The sequence below is a fragment of the Pleurodeles waltl genome, chromosome 4_2 (genome assembly GCF_031143425.1).
Source record: "Pleurodeles waltl isolate 20211129_DDA chromosome 4_2, aPleWal1.hap1.20221129, whole genome shotgun sequence".
NCBI classification, from domain to species: Eukaryota; Metazoa; Chordata; class Amphibia; order Caudata; family Salamandridae; genus Pleurodeles; species Pleurodeles waltl.
In genome coordinates, this window is record NC_090443.1 from 490,025,609 (window position 1) to 490,052,753 (window position 27,145).

General features: G+C 44.7%; 1 protein-coding gene across 1 annotated transcript in view; it reads left to right on the forward strand.

Moving 5' to 3' along the window:
• PRKCSH (PRKCSH beta subunit of glucosidase II) overlaps positions 1-27,145 on the forward strand; it is a 199,565-nt gene that overhangs the window by 33,318 nt on the left and 139,102 nt on the right. The window contains exons 7-9 of the mRNA XM_069231886.1: positions 10,078-10,162; positions 13,922-14,000; positions 22,190-22,276. Of these exons, the coding sequence (XP_069087987.1) occupies positions 10,078-10,162; positions 13,922-14,000; positions 22,190-22,276 (251 nt within the window). The remainder of the gene's footprint in view (positions 1-10,077; positions 10,163-13,921; positions 14,001-22,189; positions 22,277-27,145) is intronic.

The following is a 27,145-nucleotide window of genomic DNA, read 5'->3' on the forward strand; positions in this document are numbered from 1 at the left end:
GCCTGGTATCAGGCGATTAAATCAAAAGAGCTATGACTCCAAAAATATCTGTCATATAGTAACCTAAGGGAAGTTTTCCCTCTGTTGGTTCCTTTCTCTTTACTTTTTCCTTCTTCTCTACATTTTCCTTTTTTACTTCCCTCTTTGATTACACCGGGCTACCTTTTTATTTTTCCCTATGTCGGGGAGCACTACTACCCTTCTCCCACCTACCCCTTGAATAGGTTACAGCTTGTCACTATGGAGGTGAGGGTAATAAAGGGCCATATATGATAGGTTCTAATGACCACACATTACATCCTTACAGCCTTGAGAGAGCCCCAACCTTACAGGCACTTAAGGGTGAAATACATGTTGACTGAAATGTACTTTAAAAAAAGGAATTGCTTTATTTGATTGGAACCAATGCACAAGGAACATCAAGTTGAACATATTATGTATGGCTAAGATTACATCTTGGAAAGAAGCCTTAAAATTCCTGGATCATTCACACCATTTATAAGCTTATTACAATAAATATATATGTGTTACAGAAATGGTCTTGGATCTACTAGTTTGAATATTCTGATTGCTAATTCCAAGGAAAACAAGTTCTCGTTTGAGGATTGTTTCATAGTGGGTCTGAGTCAGTGATCAGATTGTGTAGTATAACTTTTGGTTATCTTTATGGAGCAACTCCACGTTGAGGCTGAAAAGTTTGGGGCCAATATGGAGACTTGAAGGACTCTTTGGTGAGAAGATTGAGGGGGCAGGGAGTCAGGAGGGCTCCCCATCTTAACTATTAGATCATCTCACAGGCATTTTATCTATGTTAAGACACTGCTACTTGTTTCCATCTGTTTTTAAAGTATGTTTATGAAGAAGCTGTAGTCAGCCACGAGCTGAAGGGCATCACTTATGCCCCTTTGTTATTCTGCTTCGAAATGAGTGGTCTTTGACCTTAAAGTTTTCTTTTTGTAACATTTTTCACTGGCTTTAGAGTGTTTACATTAGTGATTAATATGCTGTGGATGCTATTACTTCTTCTTGTGCTCCAGCTGTTTTCTATTAGTCATGGGGGTGTTTTGAGAACCATGGTGCCAATTTTGTTTTTTCATTTTCATCTCTGTTGGATCTGCTTTACCTAAGGTAGATACTGCTGTTAAGCTGTAATTTAGTGTTGCTGATTTACCTTTGGCAGCTTAATGTCCCCCCTAAACCTTTCTCATCAACTTACTTTGATTATGGGGTGTTTAGGTTTCTTGATGCTGTTTTGGTGAAGAGCGTGTTCAGTAGAATCATGGAATCTTTTGATGGTTGGGCCTGCCATCATTTACTGGGTTGGCAATTAAATGGTCTTCTTTAGCAGTTATGAGATCTTAAGAGGCACCTTTTTGTTATAGATGGGGAAGTTTGAATACTCTGATATTGCCATTGTCTACAAATATAGGAAAGTAGCCTCTTTCTAGCTCGGTTACCCCCACTTCTGGCCTGTTTGTCAGTGTGTTTGACTGTGTTCACTTGGATCTGCTAACCAGGACCCCAGTGACTATGCTCTCTCTCCTCCAAATTTGGTTATTGGTAACTTTCTATCCCCACAATTGGCATACTGGTGCCCCCATATAAGTCCCTAGTATATGGTACATAGCTACCCAGGGCATTGTGGTTCCAGGGGGTCCCTATGGGCTGCAGCAATTATTCTGCCACTCATAGGGAGCCCATGCAAAGGGTTTTGCAGGCCTGCCATTGCAGTCTGCGTCAACCCGGTGCATATACTCGGTTTTACTACAGGTCATTGCACCAGGTCGCTGTAAGTCACCCGTCTGGTAGGCCCTCTCAGCCCAGACGGCAGGGTGCAGGTACCTTGCACTATCAGAGGGGCCCCCACGAACTCCAGCCGCATCTTACTGGACTTCGTGAGTGCGGGGACGCCATTTTATATGTGTACCGGACATAGGTCACTACCTATGTTCAGCTACATAATGGGAACTCCGAACCTGGGCATGTTTGGTATCAAGCATGTCAGAATCATACCCCAGTACTGTACAATTATTGGAAGTATGATTCCATGCACTCTAGGGGCTCCTCAGTGGACCCCCAGCATTGCTACCACCAGTTTTACAGGGTTTTCCTGGGCAGATTTGCTGCTGCCACCCCTCAGACAGGTTCCTGTCCTCCTGCTGCTTGATCTGATCAAGCCGCCCAGGAAGGCAAAACAAAGTATTTCCTTTATGAGAGGGAGGTAACACCCTCTTCCTTTGAAAATAGGTGTGACTGGCTTGGGAGGGGTAGCCTCCCCAAGCCACTGGTTTTGCTTTGAAAGGCACTTTTGGTGCCCTCTTTGCATAAACCAGTCCACACCGGTTCAGGGACCCCCAGACCCCACTCTGGTGCAAAACTGGACAATGGAAAGGGGAGTGTCCACTCCCCTGTCCATCACCACCTCAAGGGTGGTGCCCAGAGCTCCTCCAGAGGGTCCCTAGGTTCTACCATCTTGATTCCAAGGTTGGCAGGGAACTCTGGGAGTATCTGAGGGCCAGGTCAGGTAGGTGATGTCAGAGGCACACTCTGATAGGTAGTTACCTGGTCAGGTGACCAAGCCCCCTCTTTGGGCTATATAGGGTCTTCCTCTGGGATGGGTCCTCCGATTCGGCTTGCAAGATTTTAGCAGGACTCCTCTGCTTCGACTTCTTGCCTCCGGAACTGTGACTAGACATTCCAGGAAACCTGCAAGCTGCAGATCCACGAGGAAGACTCTTCTGCAACATTGTATCCAGAATTCCTGCCATCTTTGCAAAATTTCCCTGGCCGTGCATCCTCCGAAGACTGCAACTCTTCAGCCTGCGGAAGAAGGAGGAATCTCCCTTTGGGTGAAGGCATCAATCCCCTGTAACTACAGGTACCTGGCTGCAATGACGACTGGCTGCCTTGTTCTCCCCCCTCATTCTGAGGGATGTGGGTCCTAATGGGTGGGTGGTGGTCCGGAGAGTCACCCTTGGTCCTCTCTACCAGCTGTCGCACTTTGGTGGTGGTAAGTCCTTTTCACTCCACGCAATTCACTGCATCCCTTGCAGCTGCAAAGGCTTGTTTGCTTCACCTCCAAGGGGAACTTCAGGTGATGTGTAGCTCCAGCCCCAGCACTTCCTCCTGCAACTCCTGGGCCTCTGCGTGGTCCTCTGGCGACTTGGGAGCAATTTCTGTGGTGCTGCGTGGGCTGCTTCTGTTACTTTTGTGTCCATGTTCTGTGGGACACCTGTGGGTGCTGCCTCTGCTCCTGTGGGCCTTCTGCGACGCGGAGGGTCCCCTGTGATTTCCCCTCCTGGGTAGACCTTGCTAGTCCCCGGCAGCACCCCTTTTCCTCCAACCGCGGGTTTGCCCTTGACAGGGCTTGTTGGTGGAAATCCTTCACTGACACTGATCTGCAATCCAGCTTCCATCGTGGGACACCTTTTGCATGCATCAGAAACTCTTCTGCAGCTTCTGTGCTGTAGTGCTGACCTGTCTTCCTACTTCGTCGACCAACTCCAAAAGGTACCTCTGGGTGGGTAGTATCTCCTACTCCCCCTGGACTCCACAGACACTTCTGGACTTGGTCCCCTCTCTCCACAGGTCTCCATCTTCGGTAGTCCACTGCGGGTACCTTGCAGGCTGTTCTTTATTTTTGTGCAACCAAGTATTTTCTTTCTTTTTCTTTCTTGTGTGTAAGTACTGTGTGACTGTAGTGGTATTGCATGAGCTTTGCATCTCTCCTAGATAATCCTTGGCTACTCATCCACCACTACCTCTAGAGGGCCTGGCTTCTAGACACTGCCTACACTTCACTGAGAGGGGAAACCTGGTAAAAGGCGTAAGTACCATAGGTACTCACCACACACCAGGTCAGCTTCCTACAATAAATCACACCATTATTTTTTCTGCCATTGTCTCCAAAGTAAGTGAGGAAATCTCTCAGTATATTGTTAGTCTTAAGTTCTTTGAGAACCCAAATTCATAAATTCTTATTGGACATTTTCAGTCTGGCCAGGACTAAGGCAAATATTACAAATAAATAGGAGCCATGTTGTTTGGTCGAACTTTTTTTTTTAGATATTGGAAGATTCGAGAGTTGAGCTCTATAGTTACGTTCCACTTAATAGTCCCTGATGAGTGAGTAACACATCCTCTCCTAATCTAGTCTCTATGTCCATTCAAGGGAGAAGATATTCTTCAGCTTGGGTGTTGCTGGATTTCCATGAATATTAGCACGTCCAGTTTGCTGATTGTAATAGTGTCCCTAATTTTAATTCTGTGTGTTGCAGCAGATCTTCATTTATGTGACATGCATTTCAGAGTAGCATCCATTGTGGTCTCTGGTTGGATGTTAGAGTTCTGTCAGTGTTCGCCCATACCCAGTATAGGGATCTGGAGGTTTGTGGTGATTCTGATTTATTTGAATAATGTTACTATTGATGTTTGTATTTATGCTTAGATCTGCATCTATTACTTCTATTTTTGCTTATAGTAGCAGCTGATTTGCATTTGTAGTTTGGTGAAGACATTGGAAAAATATAGACGATTTAGAGGATAATGTAAGCAAGGAAGTCGTGTGAATCATTGGGAACGCTTAGCTCAATTGCTTGCAGGTCATTTTTAAGTGTGTGCATCAGATTGTAGAGTTAAATTTTTTTACATTTTTTTTAAGAGTAGTATTTTAAATGATTATTTTAAGCATTTGTGAGGTATTCATTAAGTGGGGTGGACTCATCTTTTGAATTTTTTCATCTCTGTAATGAGGGTTGAGCTTTTTCCATCCAGGCTGTTTCTAAGGGTGACTGGATTTCAGGCATGGTCTTTTTACAGCTAAGGAAGTTGTCACTGACCTATGGTTTTGAGCAAGGAGGTCTTTTTGTGATGTTAATTTCACAGAGGGACTGTTTTTTGAATATTCACGTTACTCTTGTATTAAAAAATTCCAAGCATCCGTGAGCAGGAGGCCTAGCTGGGTCCATTTTTTGCTCATAGTCTTTGTTACCCTTTGCTTGTCTACCTTGTGTTTGATTCTGGATATTCCTCATTGTCTGTGTCTTTTTGCAAGTCATTTGTTGGGTTTGTGTGTGTTGTGATTATCCTCCTCTTTTCATTTAGCGAGTGGGCCCTGTACGGATTAAAAAAGCCTTGGGTATTTCTGCTACTTTTGACTGGTTCTTGATCTTGAATTTCTTCTGGTTTCTCATTTTATTTAGGATTTTAGATGTTAGTTGCTTCAGGTTATAGGTACCTTGTCCGGTAGAATCTCAGCAAGGGAATAATTGTCTTACTGTTGTGTCTATAACATTTGATGTGGTACTTGTGTTGAGTACTGGAAAGGGCAGCTCAAGACAACCGGGATGAGCGGGCCTAAAACAAATACAGAGGGTGAAGAATGCACAGTTCACAAAAGAGAAACAAAACAATTCTATGACGTTGCACCAATATTAGTGGTTTTCTTTCTATGTTCAATTGCCTACAGAAGACACCAAACCTTTATCATATACTTAGTCTACATTATTTTGTGCATACATCTCATACATATGAATACACGCCACGCATTATATAAAACCCATTTTGTTTAAAAAAAGAAACAAAAAAGAAAAAAAAACTTTCTTATGGAACTTCACATTTGTAAGCCTGATGGAACTGAGAATAATAATTACCAAGGTGGGTAGCTGTCTTGTTCTGTACAGCATTCTGTTACCAAACGATTTATGCCTTGCAAAATAAGTAAAGATGATGTCTGGCTGCATCCTGGGTCCCCCTGCTGTAGTAACACAGAAACAATTTCAATTTTTCTGATGGATACTTACACCTACAGATTCCTCACCCTTGAATATGCTAAGTTCCAGTATGGCTCAGGAAGTGTTTTGTGCAGCTCGCTGTCATCAATAGGGGGTGCTTGTTCCATGTTGATGCTAGAAGTGCCATAATGGTGATGTCACTGGAGCCACATAGGGCCCACGCCAATGACTTGATGTTAGTTCAGTTGTCTCATTGCCTTTTCATAAGGGTGCCAAACTTCTCTCCAACTGTGATGTGAAGAGATTTTGCTCTCCATATTATTTTTGGTGCAACGTCCCCGCCAAATAAGTCAGGGTTTTAGACCTGCCACTAGTGTGATGAGCAAATGACCATCAGAGTCGCACAATGGCAGTGTGTAGTATCTCGGTTTGAGGCATGACTCATCACATGACCTCTCCATGCTCCCCAAGGCCTTCAGAGATCAGGATGCCAAGCTCTTCATGGCCTGCACCTTGAGATATGTCACTAAAAACAAACAGGGACTCAAGGGCCCCTCAGTATTGGGGTATTCCCCATACGTGGACCCCCATCTTTTGTGTTTTGTTTGCATTTAGTGCTGTGGATTCTATTTTGGGAGGATGCAGACGTAGACAACCCATACATCCCTCTTGTTCCCTCCATCCCCTGATATGAGGTTCATAGTTTCTGCATCAGAGATGACAATAGAGAATGTAGACTGTCAAGGTCCATGTCATCTTCACTTCCCTCCCTATATTCCAAGTCTTTGAGGAAAAAGAGGAGACTCCAAAAAAAGAAGAAAAACTTCTTCTGTTTGCCCAATAGGTCTGAATCAAAAGGGTAAGCCAATTCATAAGACCGCACACCCGATCCTCTTCTCTCTGAAGTTAATGGCATAGTCTTCTCAGAATTCGCTGACGCCTTCTACTCCTCCAGTACCAAAGGTGATACAAGCCTACCCAGTCTTTCCTGGTGCTGGGTACATATCCAGCCTTTTTTCAGGTTTAGTCTGGTGCCCCTGTAAGCCCCATGGGATTCTTTTCGGTTCCACTTGGAGTCCAGCCTTCGCTGCCATATGGATTGCTCTCAACACCATCTGGCTTTGGCCATCTGTCAGGACCTCATCAAAGCTGCCCTCTTCTACTTTAATCCTGACCATACACTGACTGGTAACACAACCTCAAGGTGGTATGTCAATAAGCAGGGATCAGTGGAGTCTCTCCTTCTGTCTTGGGAAGTGCTGACGTTCTGGGCTTTGGCGTCCCAACAGGGGCTGTGGCTGGTCGCCAGCAGTCTGGTGGTTTCACTCAACATTAGCGATGACCACCCCATTTGTTGTCCTCTTGCCGACCATGAGTGGTGCCTTCATCTAGAAGTGGTTTTGGACTTTGCCCTATCTGTGGGGTATGCCTCAACAGGACCACTTTGACACACACAATACCACCCATTTGCCTGATGTTGCATGCCCTCCACCATCCATCGCAGAGTGTCTTGGGAGATGCGTTTCAGTTAAAGTGAAAGTTTCTATTTCATTATGCGTTTCCTCCCACTTCCTTGATTCGTCCGGTTTGGATAAAGGTTTACCAGGGCTGGGCCTAAGCTATTCTTATTGCACCAGACTGGCTGAGGCAGAAGTGGTACACAAATGACCGACAATTATACCTGTGTTCTCGCCTTTGTCTTCTGCTCAGAGTGGACCTGCTCTCCTAATCTCCAAGGATTATTCCTTTTTGCGTGGAATTTGAGCAAGGCCATAGGAGTTCCTTTCAGCTTCCCACAAAGGTGGTTGACGTGATCCTGTTTGCTCATCGTCCCTCAACTAAGTATGCCTGTTGCTGGAGATGGAATACGTTTGTAGCCTGGTGTGCAAGCAGACTCATTGACCCCTTGAAAGCGACCATTGCTAACATCCTCCAGTTCGTGTTGTCCTTGACCAAGCAAGATTGCCCGGTTGGCGATCAAGGGTGTATTACGGCCTTGTCAGCCTTTTTATATCTCCCAGACCGATCTTCCATATTCATGTTACCAGTGCTTTCCAGATTTTAGAATTTTGGTGAATTTGTTTACGCCTGTCCATTTGTCATGCTGCAGTAGGACCTAAACTTATGTTTGACTCACCCATTAAGAATGTCACCACTAAGGGGGACAGGGAGATTAACAAGGTCCAGTGTACGGCCTCCCTAACTGTTACATAAATCAATAAGGTACACTGTTCCTAAAAGAGGAAAAGAAAAGAACACTGGTCCTAGGGACACTTCTAAAATTAGAAGCAAGAGGCCTCACACATCCAATGGATGTCATGCTTCATCATAGGGCTAGCTCATCGTCAGACTGGCGCTGCAATGTCTGACGAGTCCCACAAGGGGGCTCTTTGCCGGAGATCTTGAATTTGAAGCATGTGCCGTGATAGTTACAGTAGGGTTAAAGTAAACCTACTGTCAGAAAGGAGCAGAAGAGAATGAGGTTAAAATTGTCTCAAGAATGTCGACAAAAATTATTTAATTTATGCATTGAGGATCTCGGTCAAGATTAAAAACACAGGAGAGTGGGAGAGGAATGATGTTCCACCACTTTAATGAAACAGAAGAGCTATAAGGGACAATCTCTCTCTAGCTATAGTATGAGGTCAACATGTTTCGCGCCTTAAAAGTCCATACAGATCATGTGGCGCTTCATCAGGACCAAAACAAATAACTCCTAAACTACACTACTTGCACTAGGCTGACTATGAAGGGCAAAAATTAACTTACATAAAATGCTATGCAACTTGTGGCCTAAATAGGTGAGAACCCTCCTAATTTGGGGACCGGCTTCCTTTGGAAAGTGTAGGCCACTGGACTGACGTCCCTATGTTAAGCAAGGTCCAACACCGGAGACCTACCCGACGGCCGTATTCCCGGAAGTGATTTTTAGTAAGTGCCCAGCTGAGCCCCTGCACAGTTTCTAGTTGAGCTTATTGTGTTTTTAGTTGCAGTTCATTGTGTTAGCAAACTGCTGGCTTTCAGTTGTTGTCCACTTTCACTTGCTTTTTACCGGACAAGCTTGCACTGTTAAGTAAGGAGGCTTTTCTACCTGAAGTTGTCTCCATTCTTTCTGGGGCAATCAGTCACTGTGCCCACTTTCGATCTGTGATCCCACCATACCAAAGAGGAGGAGCGTTTGCATAGGTTGGACCCCAGGCATGCAGTAAGGTATTACATCAATGGCATGAAGGAAGACCAGCTCGTCGCCAGGTATGTGGGCAGCAAGAAAGACCAAGAGGTTCAAAAAGAATACTTTCCCTCTGGTTTATACTGTTCTTTCTAGATCTGCTACACACTGGATAAGAAAGATGCATCTGAAGGAATCTGTGCTCATTCCGCCTCTGTTCTCATTCAAACAGGGCAAAGTGTTCCACTGCAGCCTTGGCTAGAGGAGTTCCATTTGTGGACATTTGTGTACTTGACAACAACACACTATAGTCTGGATTAGAAGGTGAGGAAAGGTGGCCAGTACGACCACTCAGTCCTGCAGGATTTCCTTGTTTCAGTTTTCCTTCTAGCCTCGTCCTTAGTGGGGGCACTGCTTGTGAATGTATTCTAAGATGAGGAATCTGATGGTATAAGTATCCATCAGATGAGAAAGTTACTTGGCTTTGGTAATTATCTTTCTGGTGGATAATCTATCTACCTGCTGATTCCTCAGCGACCATATGCCCCTTCCCTTCCTAAGGGAAATTCATTCGCTACAGCAAGATGCCAGTTTAGTGTGTTGTGTTGCGCCGCACCTGTTCCTGTAGACCTCTCTCTTATCCCCTCCTTCAGACACTTAGTATAAAAAAACAGATGAGCACAATCGTCAGGACACTGCAACCCTACTTCCAGCATTTACATGGTGCCATCGCCTACTACCGGTGTCAGAGGGCTTTACAGAAGTTTTCGAATCCAGTCTGGCACCTTCGATCTTCAAGGGTGAGGAATCTGCATGTGAATAGATAATTATCTAGTTAGATTGTTATTAAAGATAAGTAACTTTTTCTTTTGATAGAAAAGAAAACAGCTTTGGGGATTTTTGGGAAGGCAGTTGTCCTGAAAAAGCAAAACACACATTTGGACACTTTTGACTGAAAGATTTTTTTCCCTTATTACTCCCTTCTTAAAATCCGCTTTTCTACCCTCTGTGGCAGACTAAATGAAAGCTTTTGTAGTCACTTGTACAGTAGCCTAACTAAAGGAAAGCTAACCTACAATAGTTGATGTCTTTTCCTCCCTCACAAGAATGGAGCCAGTTAGAGGTGCTGTTGGCTAACATAAGTGACAAGCTTTATTTTTCTTCTCTTCCTGCAAGAGTTAAAGGAAGCACAGAGGGCAGCGCGAGAAAAAGCACTGGAAATTGAAGCCTTCGCTGAACTGGATGATGATGAGGACGGGATGTAAGTTATTCTGCGCCAGATACTCATCCCGTTTTCTGTCCATGTGGTCTTTGATACAATTTATGTGGCAGTCTAGAAGCTGGTGACAAATTATGGCTTTCAGGCAGGCCCATGTTTCTATGACACACACAAAATGCACGTTCAGAGTTTACGCCTTAATCGCCTGTGTTTTTACAAAGCTTTATGGGTTCATTTGAATGCATGAAATACTTTTGTAAAAGGGACTTTTTTGTTGTTGTAAGTTACCGTCCTATAACAGTGTTGTACTTTAGTACAGTGAACGTATGGAATTCTGAAAAACACTTGTGACCATTGATTTAAATAATGTAACATTGATCATAATTGTTTATTTTTTTATAAAGGGCTGTACTTAAGGTGTTAGTGTTAAAGGTTAATGATGGTGTCGATGTAAGGGTGTGGACAATTTTGGAGGTGATGAGTGAGTGCTAAGAATTACAAAACAGGATGGAGTTAGTGTAATGACAAGGGTTAACTATTAGGGCAAGCCTTTGGGTAGTGGTAAGGTATAGGGCTGGGGTGAAAGTTAACTTAGCTATCTTTAAGTGTTGAGTGAGATACGGTGTAAAGAATGTTAAGAGCATTCTGTTTTGGGATCCCAGGGCAGTCAGCGATACCTGGCACCAACTGTAACAATTGTTGTAATTACCTGTTGGTCTCCTGGGGCCACAATACTGCTGCACTGCAACTGAATGAGTGAGGACCACCTTTTAGCATTCGCTTATTCAGGGAAGTATGATCAAGCACTGAAAAGCTAGCTCTAGGATATCGTGTTTAAACCAGTAAGTTAATTTGTACTGAAAATAACTTTGTTAATTTCATTTCTGGTGGATAATCTATCGACCTGGAGATTCCTCACAGACCCTATGCCCCTTTCTGAAGAAAATTAATATGCTATATAAAGATGACAGTTTAGTGTGTTGCACTGCACCTGTTTGTGTAGACTGTTCTCTTATCCCCTCCTCGAAACACGCAATATGAAAAATACAGATGAGCATGGTCGTCACTGAACCAAAACTTTTTTGTTACTGAGACTTCACTCAGTGATGTACTACTTCCTAAACACATACAAATGTTGAAAAACATTTGTGTGGAGTACCTTCTGGTCCACATTTGTCTCCCAGAACACTGAGCACAATAGTTTATTTTTAACATTGAGCCCTATGGCCTGTATCAGTTTGTGGGGGAAATGCTAGAGTGGTTTGTGCGCTGTGAGAGGCAATCTGGCCATAAAGCAAACCTTTTCTGCAGTGTATCTTTGTATAAACTTAAATGGGCAATGTAACAGTTCATACGGTTGTGATGATATTTAAGAATACGTTCAGGAATGTCTGGTACTCCTGATACAAAAACCCATAGATGACCAAAAAATGCTCCCTATTAAAAAAATGAAAATTCCTCCCTTGTTTGGTCTGTAAAACCTGAGCGCATGATTAGGAAGTGGGAGTTAGAGTCAGGTCTTGAGTAATTTTTTAAAACAGGCAAAGTCAGCGCAGGACCAAGAATAAAAAGGCAGTTTCTTTCAGAGGTGGGGAACAAGATAGGAGAAAGATCAGTCACTATATTTGGTTGCACGTATGCAGCTAGGGCATAGCAAAATGTGCCCTTTTGGTTCTGAGGTCACAAGTAGACAGATATGGCCGGAGTTTGTCTTGAAGGTAAAAGGGGCCCTTGCCTAACAGTTTAATGCATGTAATTGTAATCGAATGTGTTGAACTTTTCAATACTTTGTACTATATTTTAGTACTTTATCAGTGTAAGTGGGTGGGTGGGTGTGCGTGGGTCTGTGAGTAGGTGTATGTTTTTTTTTTTTTTTAGTTTTTTTTTTATTGCGGTCTAGATCCACGGTTCCACCCAAATCCTTGAAGATCCAGGTGGAACCGCAGATCCTTGCGGGCTCAAAAAAAAAACACAAAGTGCTCGGCTAGGATGGGACTGGGCCAATCCTATTCTTAAAGATTTTGCTGTACAAATGGCAAAAGACTTTGTCGCTTTCTAGCTCAGCGTGGATGGCACTTGGCCAATCCTATGCTTTAAAACTGCTCGAAAGGTGAGCAAACCTAGAGTGTCCCTGGTGTTGCAGGGTGCTCCTTACTGGAGCTACTCTCCACCTAAACCTGGGAACTACCCAAAGTTCTCTCTTCTGTCTTGCATAATTTATGCATCACTCTAACCCTGAAAGGCTTTTGTTTTGACTTATACTGGGGGCTCCCTTGTGTCTGGACAAAGCAAAACCTTTCTGAAGATATGTAATGACATCGAAACACGTGCTTTTGCTCATTCCAGGTTGGCTTGGATGGTATTTTACCAGTCCAAAGCTGTAATTCTGTGCCTGGAGTGGTGAAAGGCTTTTGTCATTTTACAGCTCGGTAAGGATGGCACTGGGCCAATCCTATGCTTAAAAACGGTGCTAGAAAAACAGACATTGTAAGGTAAGCAAACCTAGAGTGTCGCTGGTGTTGCAGGGTGCTCCTTACTGGAGCTGCTGTCCACCTAAACCTAGGGACTACCCAGAGTTCTCTCTTCAGTTTTGCATATATATTTATTCAAAACACCGCTCTCCATCAGTAAACTTTAAAGAAACCCCTACCAATCCCCCGTCTTTTAAGGAGAGAAAAATACCTACCTGTGTGGTAACATCCTGCATTGTAAAATACCTAAGAATGGCCTACAAGGTAAAGGTACCTCATGTTAAAGGCGAAGTTGTAAGGCTAACATATGTAAAGGTTATTGTAAGTCATAAAGGATGTGTAAGGGCAACAGATACATTTTGGGTTAAAGGTTACATGCCACTATATTTGTGTGTTACACATAGAAATGTATGTAACTTGGGACCTTTTTAACCTCTACTTTTTAGCCATCTTTTTTTAATGTAACTTTTATGATAGTCTGCGTCCAGTATCCTCACTTTCAGACCTTTCCCATCCATGGCTTTTTCATGGGTGGCCTCCAACTATAATCAGTCTGCAGCACCAGCTCTCATCTTTTCTGGCCCCTCTCCAAATATGGCCGTTTTCATCAAGTATTAAGAGTTATGAGAGCTTTACGTTAGTGGATGTATCGGCAGTATGTGTTTCTTCTTTGTTTGCAGTGGTGACAAGGCTTGCAATAAATTATGCTGAACTAAAACCCCAAAAACCAGGGGTTATTCTGCCTTAAATGCAAATGGCCTTTTCACATAGCATTACGTTCAAATACAATCCGAAAATAGATTCCGGGCCTGAATGTACAGTATACTTGCTTACTTAAATGGTTACGGAAGCACATATTGGGAGTATCAGGTTGACCTACCTATTAACAATGAGGAGCTCCAATCCACAGAGAAATATGGAGATTCCGAAAGAAACTTGTAATAGCATATTTGGCTTGGATATTATCTGTCACATGTTCATTAGGTTGGACTCCAAGAGGGCTTTAAGAGTTTGCATATTGGGAATGTTCTGCCGTAATGGAGGTGATATGGAAAGTGTGATTCACTGCACAGCAAGAAATGTTCAAGAAGAGTCATTGGAAGTCGTTAACCTATATCAGGCACTGTTGACAGTGCAATTGTTCCTTGAAGTCCTGCAGTTATCCTCTTTAGAACAGTACAGCAAAACACAGTTTAAAAGCAGTCAAATGAACACATCAAACACAAAAGGAGTTTGAAAATCCAGAACAACTCTGCTTGTTGTGCTCAAGGGGTTGGGAGGGGAAGCTGATGTACAATTCATTGATTTATTATTATCAATTAAATTGCAGGATTACTGTGAGTGAACTTCAAAGCCACTCAGAGCTAGATGGCGATAGCGACGGCACTGTCTCGGATGAAGAAGCTCAGGTAGTGATTGTGAGGGGGAAATTGAAAAGTCTGAGTGAGTAACATGGTAGATTTTTGAGGGGATTCTCAAATATTCTGTGCTGAATGTAATGTGATATATTTTATTCCCTAAATACTGATGGGGCTGTTAGGGATGGGTGATGAAGGTTTCGAAGTGGGCCCTTGTCTTGTTAGAGTTTGGGAAGTACGTGGTTACTGTGAAGCCTCGTGCTTGGGATTCTGTTTCACTTCATTTTTATTTAAGATTTACTCCCTTTGCATGCTGGATACGCAGAAGAGTTGTATCTTTGGGGAAAAATAGGTTGTTCTGAAGGCTGCCTCTAACCACAGGTTCCCCACCTTGTGACTTTATCTGGAAAACTCAACATCAGTGCTCCTGCACACCAGTAGGTGGTGCTGTGCAACTGTATTTACACCATTCCAGTCTGGAAGGAATGAACGGTGCTCAATATAAATGCAACCCATGCACACTGATGTCAGTTCCTTTCTTTCCACTCCTTCAGGCATGGATCCCAAGCTCTGCTCCTTCTGTCTTCACTTTGTGGAGATATTTTCTTCCAAAAACGTCCAGCATGCAAGGGAAATATCATTCCCAAAATGACAGGGTTTAAATATTTTAAGGGCTGTTGCAAGCAGATGTTTATGACAGGTCCCCTTGAGGTGTGCCGCTGGTGCTTGGTTCAACACACGACTCCAGGACCTGTGATGACAGTGCCCAGATGTATCCTAAAGCTGTCCAACTCCAGGTCAGAGTCTAGACTGCAAACCCGTAGCAGATCTTCCTCTCAGTCAAAATCTTTGGCTAATTCAAAGACAAAGTAAAACATTTCCATGCAAGTCTCAGCCCCTTCCCGACACTGTTCTCCATAGGAGGCTCAAAGTCATCACAGTGCCTCTAAGTCTCACATCTGTTCCACCAGGGACCCAAAGACGACCTTGGTCCCAATACACCCTGAATTCCTGCGTCCATTATCAACATTGCAGCAAGTCAAAGCATTTCAATAGTCCATGCTATGTATCTTTGACACGTTTCTGGCTCCCTCTGTTGCACCTTCTGGTCCCAAGGACCTGCCGGGACCCCCAGTTGGGTTACTGCAGAAGGGGTTCGACATCTGCGTCCCGCAAACCAGCTTCAAATTCTGTACCGCCATAAGTTTCCGGCTTTGGGCCCATCATTGAAATCTGTTCTGGCTCCTCGAATGTCAACACTGACGCCATTGGTGCCAGAGGAGGAACCGCAACCCATTCATGTGCTGCAACGTATTCTGAACCCATCAGAGTCCAAGACAATTCTACTATTGCACAGCCATGCACCGATATTACATCATCTTTTGGCTCGGACTCTGACCTCAACCAGCCTTATAGAGATTACAGTTGCGAGAATGGGGATGAGTTTACCATGTCGTGTGATGACAACAGCTAGTACATGGACTTGCAGTATGCCAGTAGGCTGGGCAACTCACCCTATACTGGGTTAGTAAACCTCCAAAGGGGGCCCATCAAGAACCAGCCCCCCCTCCCATCTGCAAACCCCCCCACTTGGGTGTTCACAAAGGTGATGGTTGCTCCCCATCTTAGGATTTAGGTTCTACCTCAACAGCTGACTTACGGTGGGCTCGCCACAGTTGGTCTCAGACCACCTACAGGTGATAAATGGATCTATACAATAAGCTTTTCAGGTCGTTCCTCTGGACCAATGAGCCCAGGACATTTAGGCTTTGATCCTGATGTTTCAGCCTTTGTCCTGGGTCACAGTGAGAATGCCCAAGATTTTTCTTGGGGTGCTAGCCTGCTGCATCCAGCTTGCTGACCATGCCAGATGGCACATGTAGGCTCTGCAGTGGGATCTGAATTGTCAGTGGGCCCAGAACCATGGAAACCTGTCAGATTTTATTCAGTTTGTTGGAGGAGACTGCAAACAATCTGCAGTGGTGACTTCTGAACTACAGCTGGACCAATGGCAGAACTTTCTCTCTACCCTATCCAGAGTTGATGGTGGTGACCGATGGATCACTAATGGGTTGGGGAAGCCATCTGGGAGAGGTGGAGATTAGACGTCTTTGGTCTGAAAGGGAGACCTGTTTCCACATCCATTTGCTAGAGATGTGTGCAACTCACTTGGTGTTCAACACCCACGCCAACAACATGTAATTGCGTGCTGAAGAAGGCTGTCTCTTGGAGTCACATTCTGCTTAGAGTGGAGCTCTGTACTCCAATATGTTTTTCTGTGGCCTACTCCCCTGTCCTGAGTTCTGAAGAACCCAGGGCCCAGTCGTCTATTGGCCCCAGATTGGGTCAGGAGAGTGTGCTACTTGGAGATTCTGGGCTTGAGAATCTGAGTTCTAATCAGGCTGCCTCTTCAGAAAGATTTTCTGTTGCAGCAGCAATGCAGGGTCTTGCAACTGTGCCTACCAGGCTGCGCCTCCATGCATGGAGATTGAGCAGTGATAGTTGATCCTCATTGTTCTTCTTCCCGAGGTTGTTGATGTCCTCCTTGCAGCCATGCGCCTTTCCAAGAAATCTGTGTATGCTGGGCTGTGGGACAAGTTTGTTACTTGGTGCAGTACCTGCTAGTTGGACTGGTTGCAGGCAAAACTGTTGAATGTTTTGTTTGCTTTGTTTTTGGTTCAGAAAAGTCTTGCTCTAGCACAGTTAAGAGTTACCAGTCAGCCCTCTCTGCATTTTTGCATTTGCTGGACCAACTGTCCTTGTTCAGCTCACTGTTTTGATGCACTTCTTAAAAGGTTTACACAATTTGTTTTTGCCGAAGCCCTTGGTGCTGCCACAGTAGGACTTGACTCTGGTTCTCACCTTTCTCACGTGTAGCCCTTTAAAGCCAATGCACAGTTGACCATTGTGCTTCCTCACCTGAAAAATACTTTGTGGTCGCGATTACATCTGTACATTGGATGAGTGAGCTCCATGCTCTCTCAGTCCAGCCTTCTAATACTACCTTTTACCCAGACAACTAGTGTCACAGACTCAAGCAGCCTACCTACCAAAGGTGGTGAGGCCTTTTCACATCAAACAAGCCATCATTCTTCCAACCTTTATTTACTCTGCCTAATCCCTCGAAAGAGTAAAAGTCTATCACTTCCACTTCAAAATATCAGAGGTTTTATATTTATTGTACCAAGGGACATCAGGGTTGACAATCAGTTCTTTTTGGGGTTCTCTTGTGTAGACAAGGGCAAGAGGGTGCAGAAAAAGACCATCACCCAATAGAGGGTTCACTGTATTAAGATGCATTGGCTAAGAAGCAGCCTCCTGAAAGCATATTCCCTCAGGGCTATGGCTGCTGCCACTGAGTTGACCTGCAGAGTTCCTGTCCTGGATATCGCTTCAGACCGCTACATGGGAATCCGTGCACACAATCTTGAAGCACTGCTGCCTCTGTAGTCTGGCCTGTCGAGATGGGCATTTTGCCTGCTCAACTCTGCTAATCTTTTTAGTCTGAGCTCTTTCACACAACTACTACTTTGGGATGTACTGCTTTGGTATCTGTTCACAAGGTGAGAAATCTGCAGGTAGAAGTATCCATCACTAGAATGAGTTACTCGTTTATTGATGGTCTTTCTGGTGGGTACTCTATCTCGCCACAGATTCTTCACCACCCATTTCAATGGTAAGGTCTCTTCCATCTAAAAAGATCCTAATTTAGGAATCTGCACACTAGACCTTTGCGTTTGCCAATGGGCGCTGAGACTGAGTATGTGGAAAATTTAATGAAAGAAACTGACATTTGCACGGATGGTTGGTGCTTAAATGCTGCATCATTCGCCACTTCTTGAATTGCATTGCCTGGCATCATCTACTGGCGTGAAGGAGCACTGCTTTTGCGTTTTCTCCATCCAGTCTAACGCCTGGGGACATTCACAAGGTGGGGAATCTGCATTTAGATAGTGTATCCACCTGAAAGTGTGTTACGGAAGGAAAGTAACTAATTTTACTTGAATGTGACAAAGGAAGCAAGCAGGAAGAAGGTCTTGGCACTTGATGACATTTTGGTGCTACATTCTGGTAGGTACTAAATCTGCAACAAGCAATTTGGTCTTTGAACTCAAGTTGTAACATTGAGATATAAAACAAATGTTAATAAAATAGCGCCAAATCTATGTAATTATTCATTTAACTAAGCTGGAGCTTTATTTGTGCCACTAGGTGGCGGCAGCACATTCCAGGACGAGCGCTGTATTGAAGCTTTTTTTGTTGTTGTTTAAGTTAAGTTTTGGAAGTGTAAACTGGGCAGGACGAAATCTACGAAGTATTACGTTGGTTGCTTGTAAGCACCTAATGCATTCCTAATGTCGGCTCAAGCCATTTGTATATTGTGCTTCTCTTAATTGGTGCTTCTGATTGAGAAAACTGTACAGTGCCCCAATGACCTCTGGATAATTTTGAACTCAGCACAGAGTGTTAAACTCGGAGTCAAGATAAAATGGCTTAGTTTTCAGAACATTTGTTCCCATAAAGAGAGAGGGAGAAATGTTGATTTGCCACAATTATTCTGAACTTGCTTAAGTCTGACACCCTCCATCCTCCTTCCTGACAACATATGAGAAGGATAGTCTTACTGTACTACGTCAATTGCTGTGAAGCATCTTTGTGAAAATATGACTGACCCTCTGCCAGAGTTACCACATTACCATCCTAATTTCATCACAAAGAAAACCTCGACCTAACATGGACCCTGGTGATACCGCCACCAATGCAAATGCTGATTATGTGTTTATTTAGAACCAAAATCTTAAACTCCATGTCAGCGAAAGAACGTGCTTACTGCTACTCGTCGGTGAGACTGGAGAAAAATGGTGCTAAAATCTCCCAGGCAGTCTGCTGCTTCCAAGCCTTATCTCCTGCTACACTGAAAAACCTTTCCGTAGCCTAAAGTGAAAAGCATTGGCTTTGTTGAATTCTACTGGAAGTCCTTTTCATTTGAGGGAGCTGTTGAAGACACAACGTTTAGATCAATGCATCAGATGGACTTCCGTGTCTTAGACTAGTCTACCATTTGTTTAACTGTTAATTCTCTGTCTTAAAAATGTTTTCTGGCGGCGAAGGGCAATATGTTCCATCTTTGCCCAGCTGGTGCCAGTGGCTTCACAACCACTCGCCAGAGGAATTACAGATTTGGGTAGTAATTTCTATGCATGGCTAGAGGCTCTATAATATAGTGGGCGCCATGGAGGGTGGCATCTGGTTCTGATCGTTACAGCACACTGCGGGGAAATTATTGTGACTTTCTTCTCTTAATTTCAAATATATAAAACGGTTTCTTGTGGATCATTGCCCAGCTCTAGAGGTCACCTGGAGAACAAGGTCCGGTTCTGATGTTCACACCTGAAATACTATGTCCAGTTCTACCAGCCCTGACAAGAGTATTGGTTCTTTCCTGGAGGCCACAAGTTCAGAAGATAGACATCCCTTCAGTTGCCTCATAGGTGTCATATAACTGTCTGCTGAGGTTCTGTGGCAGTAGAAGAGAACACCATGACTGCATTGACGTGTATAATGCTTTGGCATTGTTGATGCTGTATAACTGATGTGATATGTTTGCTCTCCAAAAGTTCTAAAAGCCTTGTTCCCATTCTTGACTGAGGACCACGCTGTGAGAAAAGGCCTCTTTTGACATGGTTAGCCCCACACTTTGTGCCTGGTGAATGATGTGGCCTAAGAGTTGTTAGTGCCCAGGGCCCCTGCTAACCAGGTTCCCTGGGCCAGATCTCTTTCCCCAAAATTGTTGTGGTGCATTGGCACAATTGGAGACACCTTTAGCTGCCACTATAAGTCCCTAGTAAATGGTAGTTGGGTACAAAGGGCATGATGTACTAATGGTAAGCCCCCCAAGAGCAGCAGCTTTGATTGTGCCACCCTCTGGAGTCATGCATTCAGATGCACCCAGCACAGCCACTGCAGGCTGAGTGTCCTGATGCAATCCCAAAAGACAAACTCGACATGGCACACTGCCTGTGTGCCCGGTCCACAACCCACTGCATGCAGTATAGGTAAAACACCTCTTTGGCAGACTTTCCAGCCCTAAGGCAGGGTGCGCTACACTGTATTTGAGGGCACAGCTACATGAGCAATATGCCCCCACTGTGTCCTTGCCAAACCTGGGTCATAGTGAGTGAAAAGAACAGCTATTTTAAGCGCATGTGCTGGACACTGGTCAAAATGAGTTTCATAGCTACATGATGGCCACTCTGTACCCTGGGTTGTTTGGTATCAAACAACTCCGAATGATGAACCAAAGCTGGTACCAGCATTGGATTTATTGCAAAATGTACCCAGGGGTCACCTTAGAGGTGCCCTGCAAAAGCGAACTACCCTGGCATGGTTTCTGGCTGGTCACAACCAGTTTACCACCACCAGACAGGAGTCTGAATTCCTGTGGTGAGAGATCCTGCTCTCTGGGATTCAGAACAGAGCTGTTCATGTGCTAACACCCCCTCCCTCAGGAACGCGCATTGCCCTGCTAGCAAGCTTCAAAGGGCTTACCGCCCTTGAAACTCAAACCCTAGTCCTGCTGCTAGCAGCATATGGTCGCCCGAGGCAAACCCCCACTTTTGACAGGAGCAACAGCGGGGAAACCAGACAAAGGACAGGAGGATTGGTCAGACCTGTCTTGCACCACCCAAAGGTGTTGCATGCGAGTTGACCCCTCCATTTTATTTTCCTCGACCCTGCATAGAAGGAAAATAGCCAATCAGGTGTAGGGAAGTGACCTCTGCTCACAGGAAGTGGTCTCTTAGTGGGTGTAGCCACCCTAAGGTAGATGACCCATTAGTCACTACTTGGTTCACCCTAAAACACCCAGTAAATACAGTATTTACTGGGCATCTCACGACCAAGAAATCAGATTCGAAGGACAAAAGAAGACCAGCAACAAAGAAGACCCAAGGCTCGAGAACTGAAGACCTGCTGCACTAAGAAAAGGTACCAAGCCCTGCCTGGTGCACACAGGACGTGACAATCACCGCTGAGGGTTTGCTTAGACGTCAGACGGACTCTATAAATCCCCAGAGGACCTCCGCTCTTCTAAAATTGCCAAAGATCTCCTCTAGAGTGAAGGCATCACTCTGCAACCCCAAGGAACCAAAGACCCAGTGAAGGCCACTTCACTGACTGGCTGCTGACCAAGGAACCAGACAACGCAGCCAAACCAAACTTCACCCGTTGGACCGTGAGTACAAAGACTACCAGTGTGCCAAGTTTGGGGGCACTGCGACCTCCAGTGCCCAGAGCGTGCAATAGCCTCCGGTACTAGTTACCTCACGTCGGACACCCAGAAGGACAGTCCATTCTGGACTGAAAAAGGACCAGGAGGAAGCCCAAGTCGAGGGACTTCAAGAACCAAGAGGGCCCATGCTGACCTGCAAGCGACCCTCAAAGTAACCTACCTCCTGCTTCCAAGGGCACCTTTGCGCACAGCTCCTGGCTCACTGATTCGATCTCCATCCGGCTGCCCTGTGCCCTGTGCTAAAGATCCAGCTATGCCCTAAGGGTCCCCTGCCCCATGTAACCTTGACACTCCAAGGGGACCCACCGGACTTACCTTTAAGTCCACCTGTGCAGTGCTTTTTCAAGTGGTTCCCCGCAGTGGCCTGGCACCAGCTCCATCGACTTCTGCAGCTTCTCCCGCCGGAACCGGGATTCACTCGAACTTCTCCAGCTGGTCCAGGTTACCTAACGACAATCTTGACCTACCTGCAAAAGTAAACATTGATAAACGCATTGCCTGATTTACTGTGAATTTTCAAATATTCTTCCATTGATTCTTTTGATTCCGATGGTGCATAATTACGCTCAAAAAGACTAACTTTATTAAAACATAAAAAAATCTTAACTTAAAAAGTACTTACCCAATTTTGGTGATCTTGGTCTTACAAATTTTGTAAAAATATGAAGTATTTTTGTAAATTGGTCTCAAGTTATTCTTTTGAGTGTGCCTCGATTTATTGTTACTGCGAGTACAGGAAATGCTTTGCACTTCTCTAAGATCAGTCTAATTGCTTGACCAAGATACCATAAACATTAGAGCATTAGGGGGTCTAGTTTCTACCTCTGTGCAGGGTTCCAGGCATCCACACGTTGGTTTACAGTGTGCATAGCTTTGCACACTACAGAGAGGGCCATCCTTCTACTCTCACATATTTAATACCGGACACTGTTCCCGTCTTAATTTCTAGGCCCTGCTCGGTGGCAGTGAAAAAGCAGACGTGACCACCTTCCATGACAAAGTGTGGCCATCCATAAAGGACAAATACAATTCAGAGGTGAGTATTAAGGAACATAAACATTTGTCAAATCAGAAGATTGCGCATGCATTTAAAGTGTTCGCTTGAAAGTATGTGTTCAGTTAAGGAAAATGTGTTACTGTGGATCTGAGTGTGCACAAGGTGGGAGCAAATACTCGTCGTACCGATTCCTGTGCTAGTAGGCCTTAGTCCATCTTTTCTCCAAACGTGTAGCATATCTACAGTTGCAGACGAGGTACCAAAATATAGTATTACAGAAAGTTAGTTTTGAGAGCAATGTTGCTTGGCAAGTTCTTCCTTTTTAACACCTGTTGGCTCTTTTACTCAAATCTCTGAATATTTTTTAGTGGGGGAATATGTCTTAAGAACTACCTGTACAAGTCAATAAGGTGGAAAGTTAGTACCTACTGATACTACTTCTGAGACCACTGATAAGGGCCTTATCAGTCTCTTAGGGTGTTCATGAAAGTATGGGTGTGGTTGCTACCCAACAGGCACCTGTCAGCATTCTGACACCTTGCCCACCCAATGTATAGTAGATGTCTGTGATAACCTGTTGAATGATTAATGCAACTAGTCCCTAGAACTCCACACCAGAATGCATGCATGCTCCTATAGGGAAGTGCACAAAGAGACACCTATCTTCTAAGAAGAACATAGATGCTAGTGTATGTGTACACAGACGTAAAGACAGACACACCTTCATGTGCACTGGCAATGGTGTCAGTGGGTTGCTGTGGGGACTTGTACCCCTTTGTCTTTCATGGTGTTAAATGCACATACAGAAAACAGCTGCCCTCATGACCAGTGTCAAAACGAGAACATTTTAAAGACATCATGAGTTAAAACTGCTACACTCCATGCCTTGTTCAGCAATGGGGAGACTGGCCCACAACATACTTGCCTGAGTTTCTTCTCTAAGCACCGCCTACACATTTGCAATTCAGTATGAAAGCTAAAAAGAAGGGAGCACAATCACCTCATTAGCTTGAATATCAAAGTTTGCCCACTATGTGAGCAGAATAATCATAAAACACAACTTTCCAGGTCACGAGTAGAATACAGTATGACCAGCAGCTTTGGGCACTGGTGGTACACAAGAAAGAAAACTTTACAGTGGAGGTGAATTCGCATCAGTCAAGAATGTGCCTTAGAATACATGCACAAAAGAAAATATCATATTGGATTTGAGACTGTGATACAAAATATGTTAGAACATATTAGATAGGATGCATAAAGCATATCACTGGTGTAGTGTCATTCTAGCCATCTGCATTCACAGTCATCAGTGACCCCTTTCCAGGAACTCTTCTTGCTGCCTCCCCACGTGGTCCATCTTCCATGGGGCACAGCTTGCTTCCTGTGTTCACAGATGTCCCCTGTAGCACTGTCTCCATTCTTTCATATTAGTGATTTTCTTTACTAAGGGTCTGACTCCTTCTACAGTGCAAAAGGGAACAGGAACATTTTGACAATGTGTTCTCTGGCTACAAGTGCTCCCTTCACTGGGGCATTGCTTGCTTCTGCTAATGGTGCTGCTTCCTAGGGGCACAGTGTGAGCTTCGTTTCCCTCATCTGTATGGGCCCTCTACTCCTGAATCTTAATATCCCCACTTGTGCCTCTGTTTTCTAGTGCTGTCTTGCCTCCTTCTCACAGTTTCCCATCCCATTCTTAAAGAAACCCTTTCTTGAGAGAGCAATTCAAAAGACAATTGGACGCAAATCCTACAAAATAAAATGTTATTTAAGACTCCAAAATCTTCAAAATTTCTGCTGGATTCTTCTAACTGCCTATTCCTCACCTTGAAATACTCACCAGGTGCCAGACTGGAAACCCTTCTCCAGCAATGCACACACGAGGTAACAGTGTGCAGCTCAGTGTTAGCTCTGTACTGGTCTGGGATTGACCGAGCAGAGGAGCATATATGTGTCACCCCTGCATGTGTACATCAGTTCAGTTTCTTCTGTGACGTCTGACATGAATCTGAAGCTAACTCATAATCAGTGTGCTAGCGAACGATCTCCCTCCTAAAACAGATTTCAAACCATGCTGTGACTGTAGAAAGCAGATGTCGGTCACAGATCCCCTATATGTGTCTCCTGTTTTTGGGCTTTGGGCCCAACTTGAAGTTGTATTTCAAGTGTGCTGTAATGCACCTGAAGGCGATCCGGAACCAAGAAGCAAAGCATTATATCACCAAACATAAAAACCTATGGCCCTCGTATAAATCCTGCTCCTGCACCAAGACATGGACTCTGTCTAGCTCCTGAGGCTGCTCCCTTGAGACCTCAACCTTGCAGTTAAAGTCCTCCAGAAAGTCCAAATTAAATGCAAATACAAAAAAGCGAAGGGGCACTCAACCCATTCTGACATTCTGTGTCCAAAAGGAAGGCACAAAGGTGTCACAATGTCAGTTGATCTGCCTCTGGGTCCCTGGTCATGGAGCAGATTCATCAAGTGATTCCGTTGTGCCCAAGTTTCACATACCATTGGTGATGCAACAGCAGCTTTAAGCCTTCAAGGAAGCAATGCTGCAGACTTTTGGTGAGCTTACAGCTTTCTCTGGTGCACCTTCAGGCCCGGAGGAACCACAGGAGCCTATAGACAGGTTCCCGCCAGCTGATCTGTCCTCAGGTCCGTGTGACCTCTTGGGACCCTCTCCGATCACTTACCAACTCCAGTACAGACGTCTACTCCAGTTCCAAGATCTTGTACTGGCATTTGCTGGCAAAAAGGATCGGGTGCTGTTTCAGTGTCTGACAATAACCGACTTAAGGTCGTTCTCAGTATCTGTCAATGTAGGAGATTACAAAAAATACAACTGATCATCAATCATTTTGACTCTAAACTAGTGCCTCTACCATGGGGTGGTGGGTACACACCAGCAGAGGCTCCATTATCTCTTTGGCACTGACTGAACAGGGTACACCCCATGAATTTACAGGAGATCAGATGACAATGTTTACAAGAGGCCAGTGGCCTCTACCTCCCTGAAACAGGGTTTGACTCTCCATTTGGAGCACCAGAGGAAGAGAGTCCATCATTTACAATGGAGGTCTGATGCGCAGCGGAGGTCCTGGATTTGCAGCTGCCTTCACTCGAGACCAATACAAACGTACTTACTGAAATGTTGCAGTCTGGGTCAGACATGTCTGAGCCCTTGCTCCCCTTTAGTGATTCTATTACCAATATCTTGATGGGCACTTGGTCAAAGCCCTGTTCCTGCCCACCATAGAATAGGCAGGTGGCCAGGAATCACAAGCCAACTCTGGTTGATCATGGATTTTCTCACTAAACATCCTACTAGTATAGAGCCTAGTGGTTTAGTCTTCAGCTAGTAAGGGGAACCGAAAGCCATGCTTCATGACTACACCAGATAGAGTCCAAGAGGACTGAGGTGATTGGAAAACACATGCTTTCCTCAGACTGGCATTGAGATTGGTCAGTGCTGTTTCCGTTTTTTTTGTGTGTTTTTTTTTTTTTTTTTTTTGTACATTCATGTCATCTAGGATATGACTAGCAAGATCTTGCCAGTGATTCCAGAAGACCTTAGGGGCCTGCCAGGCTGATGAAGTCTTGGTCGGATACTGAACTCGTGCTGGTCTTCGTGCTACTGGGAAGGGTATTCGGTACCAGTGTTGTGCTCCATTGATATGCGTGGATGTGTTCCACAGGCTCCAATGGAGATTTACATGTGCCAGTCATAGATGTTGCCTCCCCCTCCTCCTTTTTATTGGCTCAGGTCTTTTGGGGTGAAAATACGGATTCAGCCATGGAGCGGTTCAAGGACCGTAGAGCCATGGCACACTCGTTGGTCTATTGACCCATTGCACACTGATACCCCATCAGCTCAGAAAATTCTAAAGTAACTTTAGGGGTGATGGTGCATAGACAACATCAGTCTCCCCAACCACTACAGCAGTCACCTTAGTCCTTTTGAGGCTGATGGCTCTGGTCTGATAGACACTGCAGCCAGCAGGGGCACCGGTCGTTCCAGTGCACTTCTTGTGCGGCAGCATCCACCGAGCTGCTTTAGTTTACCCTTAATGGCGCTCATCCATCCCTTGGGAGGTAGGATTCAGCCCTTCCTCCTAGATTGGCGATCCATCACATCCGACAGATGTGTCCAGCAAATCGTTCAACATGGCTATGTTCTTTCTTTTTGCTCCCCCAACTTTTCTCCCCACGTCAGTGCGGCTTTCAGAGAATCATGTGCGCATTCTGTTAGAGGAAGTGTGAGTATTGCTGTCCAAATGTGTTATCAAGAGGGTTACGGACTCAGAAAGAAGAAAGGGTTTTTACTCTCACTGTTTCCTCATGCTGAAAAAAAGGACGTGGGCCTTCAGCCTACTTAGGACCTTCCACCTCTGAATGTTTCCTGCGTAAGGACAAATCCAAAATGGTCACGCTTGCCCAGATCTTGTCTTTTTGGGACTTTGGATGGTATCCTTGAATCTGCAGGTCGCTTATTTTCATATACCTTTCCTGCAATCCCACAGACATTACTGTATTCACGTGCATTTTCAGTTTGCTGTGCTCCTCTTTGGCCTTATGGTGTTCATAAAAGTATGGGGGTGGTCGCTACCCAACACTGGAGGTCAGGGATACCAATTTCCTACTACCTCAGTGACTGGGTGTTGATGGTGGGCTTGCCACAGTCAGTCATAGATTGTTTCCAGGTGAGACACCTCAGGACATAATTGGGGTTCGCAATGAACAAGGTGAAGCCGCAGATGGCTTCTTTTTAGAGGCTGTCATTCATAAGATCCATCCTTGATCCAGTGAAGCTAAAGGCCTTTCCTCCACTGCAGTAAGTTCAGCACATTCATACTATGTTCCCGATGTTACAGCTGTGGTCTCTGATCTCGGGAAGAGCAGTCCTGAGG